The sequence below is a fragment of the Cupressus sempervirens genome, chromosome 1 (assembly GCF_028749045.1).
Source record: "Cupressus sempervirens isolate cs-2001-9-10 chromosome 1, ASM2874904v1, whole genome shotgun sequence".
Taxonomy (NCBI): Eukaryota; Viridiplantae; Streptophyta; class Pinopsida; order Cupressales; family Cupressaceae; genus Cupressus; species Cupressus sempervirens.
The window spans coordinates 84,566,955-84,576,050 of NC_143118.1; the positions used below are offsets into that span (position 1 = coordinate 84,566,955).

The window sequence follows — 9,096 nt, forward strand, 5'->3', positions numbered from 1 at the left end:
TGCATACTTTGTTCAAACTATTCCTTACTGACAATGTGTGTAAATAATTAATGCTTAAAATCATTTGCACACTCTCTCAAGATTATAATGACATATATATCTTTCATAAAAGTAAATTCTTTGCCAGTATGTGATATATTAGCATTTAAATTTGTATGCATGTACACAGTAAACTAAAAATCTCAAGCAAGTTGACATTATATTGTATTTACTTTAAATTGGGTTTGTGAAATGTATGATGCACCTGCTCTTAAAATTTAGATCTTAATGCCACATTATTTCGGATTATATTAGCAACTAATAAATTAATGAAGGTAGAACTCTTCCTCTACTCTGCCACTGTCTCTCCACTTGCAGTAAACAATTATATCCTTGAGGCCAAGCTTAGAGAAAAGCACAAGATACAAAGATTCTATTTAATAAGTGATCTATTTTATGTATTTTGTCAATTTAATGAGTGATGAGTAAAATCTAACATTTTCTTTAGTTTCATAAATTTTAAAATTTAATTATTATTTGGCTTTACCTAAAGAGATCCTAAAAACTTAATTCAAGGTACACAGAGAACGAGCATTTTGTTTTCTGGGTGGTGCTTCAACTGCATTATTTCTTGGTGAAAAAAATCTTTTACTAGTTCTTATTTACTTTGATTTATATGAATTGAATCTTTCTTTGGGATGTTTATCTAATGTTATCCATATATATTGACTGTCTCTTGAGGGATAGCAATGCTTTTAGAGCAGTAGTTATATAGATTTTTCATCTAGATTGTTCAACCTTTAATTTTTCACTTGTGAAGTGCACATTACAATTTGTGCTATGATATTTCAGTACCTATTTGTTATACTATTTTTATTATATTCCAAATGAATCATTTTTATTGCACGGTCAAATCTTAGTGTCGAGATATAGCTTGCATTGTTTTGTTAAGACATATCTTTGGAAGAGGCTACTTTCCCAAGATCATGATAAAGCAAAGTCAATCATTCTGCTACAAGAATTGGACATGGCACATTACAATAATAATAGGTTTTATGATTATGTAATGTCTCATTTGGAAATATGATTTTCTCTTACAACTAAATAAGGGGCAGCTAAAGCCAAGAGTTTTATATTGAAGTATGATAGAAACATCTTTTGAAGTGACAGTTTCTAAAAGTAGTTCAAGCTGAAAAAAAAGACACAAGTTCAAAAAATGAGTCTAAATTTTGAGCTAACTTCGCTAGCCTAAAATTTGATCTTGATAAACTAGTAGAGAAACATTAGAAGCTACATGACCACTTTTGCAAAAAAAGAAAAGAAAGTAGAGTAAGGAGATTTTGATCTATTACTCCTCCATCTAAGGAATACAAAGATCCTTTTTCCTCTTTGTCCTTTTGTGGGTTCAATTCTTGAGAGTCATCTTGGCTAAACCATCTGCTAAACTATTTCCATTTCTATAGATGTGGTAGATGTAACCTGCTCTAATTTGTTAATAAAAGATAACACAACTTCCAATAGAGAATGCAATCTCCAATTTGGGTTAGCCTTTGATCTTACTGCATTTATCACAATCAATGAGTCCCCTTCAATTTCTAATTTTTGCTAACTTCAATTCTAGGCACATGGATAATCCTTTTAGTAAGGCTTTGAATTCCACCACATTATTGGTATCCTCAGCTAGGGGTAGTGCTAACCTTGTTACAGTCTCTCCATTGCTAGAGTGAATGATACATCCAACACCCGATGGGTTGCAGTTTCCTCTTGGGCTCCATCAAAGTTTAACATGTACAACCATTGGCTGGCTAGGCCCATTTACAATTGTCTCTTTTCCTCGAGCTAACTTTCCCTCCTTTACCTTTAACCCAAGGGATAATGAGTTCAAACCAATTTAACCATCCCATCCGGTATGAAATTTTGGGGAAGATTATTGAACTGAGATTCATGAATTCATTGTTTCTAACTTTCTACTATTGTTGCTTCTATTTTGTTTAACAATGAAATAATGCCCATGCCTTTGTTTTGGAAGATTCTCCTATTCTTTTCCTTCCACAATTCCTAGATAAGGATTGAGGGTGATATAATCGACAAGTTTCCACATAAACTCTCTTCATTTATTAATGTTCATGATTGAAATAGGGACAACATATCATTTGGTAATGCATAGAGCCACCCTAATTTTGCACACAACCATTACCAATGTTGTGATGAAAAAAATGGGTGAGTAGTAGATGATTGGCATACTCCTCGTTCATTTGGTAGAGGGAGCATATTGATGACCCTCAGAATCCAAACCTTTTAAACTTGTCTGCAATCAAGATCTTCCCTTGTAACACCACCGAAGAAAAGACTCTCACTTTTGATAGGGACACTTTTCTCTAGCATAACTAAATTGGCATTTGAGATTCAGTTTGATTTTGTCGATTGGAGATTACCTTGTATGCTTCCTTCCCACCGTATTTTCTTGATTTAGCACCATTCCAAATGATTTCATCACTACTTGGTTTAAGAATGAAAAACCTATCTTTGAAGATTTTATTTAGGTTGTCTATGTCTTCCCGATGCAATCTTAGACTTTCCAGTTGTTTCCATTTCAACATACTCTTAGGGCTAGGCTCTGGATTGTAATGTTGTCCTTGGCATATTTTCCCCATCTTTCAAGGCATTTTTTTTCATCCTTCTAAATTCAATAGTTTTCTAACGATGGGTATCCTCCCCATGAATCATCCCAAAATAAAGCTTTACTTCCCTCCATTATGTTCCATGTGGTGTGGTCTAGTATTATTTTACTAGAGTTAGATATAAAGATCCATATTTAGGATCCTTTGGGAAATTTTGTAATTCTTAAGGCTTCCTCCCTATTTAGGTTTTCAAGGTATATCTCTCTTAAGATTCTAACACACTTGAAATGTGGTTCATGATGAATTTTCCAAAAATAATTTGCCCCTAAAGCTTGGTTTTGATGTAGTTGATTTTTGATACTACTTCCCCCATATCCCACTAGTTAACAAATTCTGTTCCAAGCCATAAATACAAATTTATTATTGGTATTTGTTCCTTGTAAAAAAGAATTTCCTCATTTTATTTATAATATCCATATAATTACCCATTAGTAGCAAGATGCATGACATCAAGTATATCGGGATTGTTGTTAGTTTAAATTTATAGGGACCACATTGCATTTTACCAATCTGCTTTAGTATTTAGAATAAATTGATTATTCGATTATGTATGTAGAAAAAAATAAATTTAACTTTTTCCTTTGTATTTGAAAACACTGGCTTAGTTTTACAAAGCTACAGTTAATATTTTACTTCTTTTATGTGTTCTGCAGCCTGCTTCGGGAACCGCTATTACAGGGAAGGGCATTTTCATCTGCAAATACCCTTTTGATCCAACTATTGCATTGGTCAGCTTCTCAATCATATTGTCATTCTTATCAACTGTGTTTGGGGTTGTAGCTATATTTTATCCCTACAAAGGGAAAGCTATTCCTGTGTACACTCTCCAAAGGACCACTTCTCTGGTGGTGTTTTTCACTATTGCTATGTAAGTAATCACAAAAATATGTCTTGATAGCTTTTGAATTTAACCATGTTAGCATTTTTTATCATCAATATTTGGAATCTTAAAAAGAAAATAAAAAAATGATAGGTGCATTTTCAATATACTAGTCAACACATTTTTAATATTCTCTATCTATAGTGTACAATCAATTTCTTTTCCCTATTTAGGTGTTTGAGGACGTAAATGTTGAATGGAAGATAAAATTCAAGGATTGGATAACATTGTTATAATTTAACATGAGATGAGCCAGTGGAGTTTAATCAACTAGCTATTTGAAATAACTTACTACTTTAACCTTTTCAATTTTGGATATAAATAAAAGGCTGTCTGGATAGCTAAATGTGTTTGCTCATGCTAATATCATGTATCTTTATACTAGGGCCATCTCTTTTCTCATGGAAGCCTTGATGATGTGGGATACAATCACAAAGAGTCTGCATAGAACACAGAATGTACATCATGATCTCACAACAAAATGCCCAACTATAAAGACTGGCTTATATGGTGGAGCTGCCTTCCTGGCTTTAGATGCTTCTTTGTTTTGGCTTATATGCCAAATGCTTGCCCTTAATGCAAGGGAAGATTATGAAGAAGATGAAGAGGACATCAAAGGTCAGTATGGGCAGGTATTGACAACTGAATATAACTGAGGAAATTTTTTGTTTTGTTTTACTTTGTATCCTTCGCAATTGCAACGTCAACCACAAGCATTGTGATGGGGTTTCTATAGCGGCGACACAAACTACCGTCGCAATTGCCAGGGTGTTCATTGTAATTGTGATGTCAGCCATAAGCATTGTGATGGGGTTTCTATAGCGGTGATGCCAATTGTTGTCGCAATTGCAACGTCAACCACAAGCATTGCGATGGGGTTGCTGTAGCTGTGACACCAACTGTCGTCGCAATTGCCCAAATTTTCATCGCAATTGCGACATCATTCACAAGAATTGTGATGGGGTTGATGTCACAATAAAGTGGTTGCATAGTGATGGATAGGCATCGTAATTGCAATGGTATAGGATAGACATTGTAATTTATGACTAAAAAACAATGACGTCTATTACTGTTGCAGTGGTGACACATTGCTGTCGTAATTGTGACACATAGCCATCACAAATCGATGCCAAATTTATTAGTGATGAAAAATTATCATGAAAATTATAATGGTTTCTATTATTTCTAGACCTCCTTGGGGCTCTCTAGTTATCTTATTTCCCATTCTCTTCCCTTAAGTATGGAAACTACCATTAAGCTTGGTAACTAAAATAGGAAAATGGCCTTTGATGCTGAAGTAACTTTGGACTGTATTCACCAAATCATGACAATGAAAAATAAGGTTATCTAGAGAGTCATTTTGAAAACCCTTTGGGATCACTTTGTTAACAATAGAGTGTTGATCTCTCTAAGTTTTGTTGTCTATTAGTGTGAAACACTTAGTCATATATATGGAAGAGTTCATTGGTCATCACTATGACCGAGGCACTTTGTATAGGCTAAGTCATGTATTTGTAAAGACTTGCAAATACTCATGTATATGTTGAGCTCTATAGGAGCTAAGAAAGTCTTTGGTTGTTGAGTATTCCTATATGTAATGGGCTCCCTAGAAATGCCCAAAAACTGAACCAACTACTGAAAAGTGATTTTAATGTCTTTGAATAGGTCTCAATCCACATAACATGAACAAGAAGGACTTTATGCAAATTGAAGATTGAACCACTACTGAAATAATATTAGTTCTCAAAATGATAAAATCAAATACATAGTAAAGTATTCCAAAGACCAAACCCCAAGGGAATGATGTCTAGAATGTTACAAGAGAGGATGGATTTCCTCTAATGCCAAGACCGAATCTCTAACTCACACCTCCAAGATTTTATCAAATGCAATTTACAATCATCCAATGCTAAACAATGAGGCTTCCACCTCTATTTATACTTTCCCTACCCCCTTCTAGAAGGAAACCAAATATTAATTAATTGCAAGTACTAGAAGCTTCCCCCTTCCAATAATTAATGCACTCTCTAGAAACTCCTACCTTGCAATACAAAAATTTATTGTGCTTCTAGAAAATTAAATTACTAGAGGCTTCCCCCTTTCCAATAATTAATACACACTCTAGAAGCTTCTCCCTTGTAATACAATAATTAATTAAATTAATTAAATATAAATTCACCTTTTAATTTTTTTAATGACTTTATAAGAAATTAATTTAACTGCTAAAGTGGGGACATTATAATCCACCCTCCTTGAAATTGCTTGTCCTCAAGCAATCTAACAACACAATGAACTCCAACCTCCACTTGGATCCCAATTGAAGTAGTATGTAAAATCCCTGTGGACATTAAACCAACTGCAAACTAACATCATCAGGACCAACCATATGTCCTGTAGCCTAGCACCCAAAACTTGTGTTGATGATGTAGAAGTCAAAATGTCACCAGAAAGTAACTCCGTAGAAGATCTTTGTAACCTTTTCTTCTTTGTATCCACCCACATAATATATATTGGACTGGAATCACCATCATCACCAACATGCATTGAAGAAGATGTAACGAAAAGTGAACCATATGTACTCATGCTAATTGTATCAAAAATAGGTGTATCCACATCAAAATATGTGGACATAGGAACAACACTAACTGCTGCAACAAAAAACTTAATTGAATCTGTAGTTGATGAAAACTCATAATCAACATGTGCACCATCATTAGAACACACATCAACCATTGCAAGAATACTGCTAAACTCCTCATTGGATGTTTCAACTAACACAGAAGTGGTTGTTGATATGACAAAATCCTCGCATTCCCCTATTCCCACTATTGTTGCATCACCATCCCCTGACAAAGCTTCATATGCAGACTCTTGACTCTACACACATGACTCAACACTAGATTGTGAATAAATAATACTAAAGTATAAACCCACATCTACTGACTCCACTAAAATGTCCACATCACCAACATTAGAGCTGGGTTGCTCTATACTTGTCTCGATCTTACCAGAGGAATCAATTGCCTCCTACCTTAGAGCAACATACAAATCATCAATATTGATGCCCATCTATCTAGCCATAAGCTACAACATCATATCCATTCGCCTATTCTACTCCTATTGCATCATATCCATTCGCCTATTTTGCTCCTCTAATGTACCCAGTAACCTAAACAGTACATTTTCCTAACCTAGACTGATACACATTTTGTCAAACATTTTTCCCTCTATTTGGTTGTTCCAAATTCCCTATAAGACCTCCACAGGATGGTAGGACTTATAGCTCAGATACCACTATAATGGATAGCCCTGATACCACTGTAAAGGGCACCCACTAGTTATACTTTTTAGGCAAGCTCTAATACCACTGTAATGGGCACCCTAGAAATGCTGAAGAACTAAGCCAATTGCTAAAAGTGATTTTAATGTCTTTGCATAGATTTCAACTGCTGCTAAAATAATGTTAGTTCTCAAAATGATAAAGTCAAATACATAGTAATGTATTCCAAAGTTCAAACCCCAAGGGAATGATGTCTAGAATGTTACAAGAGAGGATGGACGTCCTCTAATGCCAAGACCAAATCTCTAACTCACACCTCCAAGATTTTATCAAATGCAATTCACAATGATCTGATGCTAAACAATGAGGCTTCCACCTCTATTTATACTTTCCCTACCCCCTTTGAGAAGGAAACCAAATATTAATTAATTGCAAGTGCTAGAAGCTTCCCCCTTCCAATAATTAACGCACTCTCTAGAAACTCCTTCCTTGCAATACAATAATTAATTGTGCTTCTAAAAAATTAAATTACTAGAGGTTTCCCCCTTTCCAATAATTAATACACACTCTAGAAGCTTCTCCCTTGTAATACAAGAATTAATTAAATTAATTAAATATAAAGTCACCTTTTAATTTTAAATTTATTTAATGACTTTATAAGAAATTAATTTAACTGCTAAAGTGGGGACATTACACTATATGAGCTGAGTTCAATAATTGTCGAGTAAACAAAGGATATAGATGCCAAGTCATACAAGAGTAGCTGAGTTAGTTGAGGCCAAGTATCAATAAGAAGAATAGTTACATCTAAGCATCAGAGACAGTATGTGCCAAGTAACACAATGCATACAAAAATGTTTGAAATGGTACAAGTTTTGAGGTAAATTACGATGCCCTTAATATTGGTGTATATAGGGTTATGAATAGTCAACTTGTGTCTATCTTAATCCTTAATTAAGTCATGTTATCATTATTATATTATTACTTAAGTAGGTAGGTTGGCCTAGGTGTTATGTAGGGTTGTGTCTATTCAACCTAAGCATAATTAGGTATATATAGGAGGTTGTGAGTCTTATTTCATCATCATATTGTGAAATGTGTTCTCATTGGAGATATTTGGAGGTTGCCCCCTTGAAGTGTCCTATTGCTCTCAGTTATTATCAAGTACTTATATAATATTTGACATTATTTCTTCTATTGTGTAAGTTATTTCATTAAAAGTGGTATTAGAGCATGATCTTGGCACCATAGAGGCAAGATTTTTTCTCAACACTGGGGTGATTTTGGGAAGAGCGTAACTTTCAGATTTTAGCAAATTTTTCAAAGATTTTTAAAGGGTTTTTGAAGACCATATTAAGGAATATATAGTCCAAAATTTAGGGGAATTGGAGAAAATTTGAGAAAATTATTGTAAAATTAATATTTCTACACAAATTATTGAGATCTTCATATCTCTCACATCCTGCCATATTGGAGTATTCAATTTTTCAATACATAGTAGAGGATCCTAAATTCAAAGCTTGGAGAAATTGAAAAACAAAAATAAGAAATATATTGCAAAATTAGGAAAATTCTCTCTCAAGGCAACAAATTTGCTAACTTTGTTTTGGGGATTTTTTTTTGAGTAAGGGTATCTTGGCCCTAGTAAGTTTTAGAACAAAAAAATTAGAGAATTTACATTTCATTTCTATGATTTATTTCAAAAACATTGGTTTCCATCATGACAAGGCCTTCAACAAGAAGCAAAAAGAATGCTACCACACTAGGGAAATCCTCTGATCAAGATTGGGAAGCAATAGAGGATAGTAATCTGAATGAGGAACTTAGTAAGTTCAAGGAAGAGGTTAAGAGGGATATGTGTGACCTACAAGGAGATATTGTTAGTTTAAAGAATAATTTTGACAACTGAGTGTCAATACACTTAACCATTTTTCCACTAAACAATGCTGAACAAAGAGTAAGTGCCGAGTGTTAACAAGTGCCGAGTGATTAACAAGTGCTGAGTGTTAACAAGTGCCGAGTAACAGTGGGTGCCGAGTGATACAGTTTTTCTTAGATGCTGAGCTATCCAGGAAACAACATGTGTCGAGCATCAACAATGCTTCAAGAGCCGAGTAACTCAGAATATCAACATAAGAGTTTGTAATTGCACAAACTATGATGCAAATAGTTTTTGCAGTCAACATAAGATAAATCTCGAAAGATATAGAGATAAGAATGAATCTTTTACATTTCCTATGCAATTTTCATGCATCCAATTGGAAAACTTGGAAAGG

General features: G+C 34.1%; 1 protein-coding gene across 1 annotated transcript; it reads left to right on the forward strand.

The window, feature by feature from the left end:
• The first annotated feature begins 87 nt into the window (after positions 1-87).
• LOC149576351 (uncharacterized) lies at positions 88-4,196 on the forward strand. Its single transcript, XM_089794273.1, has 3 exons — positions 88-126; positions 3,314-3,528; positions 3,926-4,196. Exons 1-3 carry the CDS (start codon positions 88-90, stop codon positions 4,194-4,196), a joined length of 525 nt encoding a protein of 174 aa, XP_089650399.1.
• The last annotated feature ends 4,900 nt before the right edge of the window (positions 4,197-9,096 follow it).

What these genes read in the sequence shown, in the direction of transcription:
- LOC149576351 (XM_089794273.1), top strand. Translation starts at nt 88, where the DNA reads ATGACATATATATCTTTCATAAAAGTAAATTCTTTGCCA. An exon ending in TAAAAGTAAATTCTTTGCCA is followed by an intron (nt 127 to 3,313) that starts GTATGTGATATA and finishes TGTGTTCTGCAG; the next exon opens with CCTGCTTCGGGAACCGCTAT. An exon ending in GTGTTTTTCACTATTGCTAT is followed by an intron (nt 3,529 to 3,925) that starts GTAAGTAATCAC and finishes TCTTTATACTAG; the next exon opens with GGCCATCTCTTTTCTCATGG.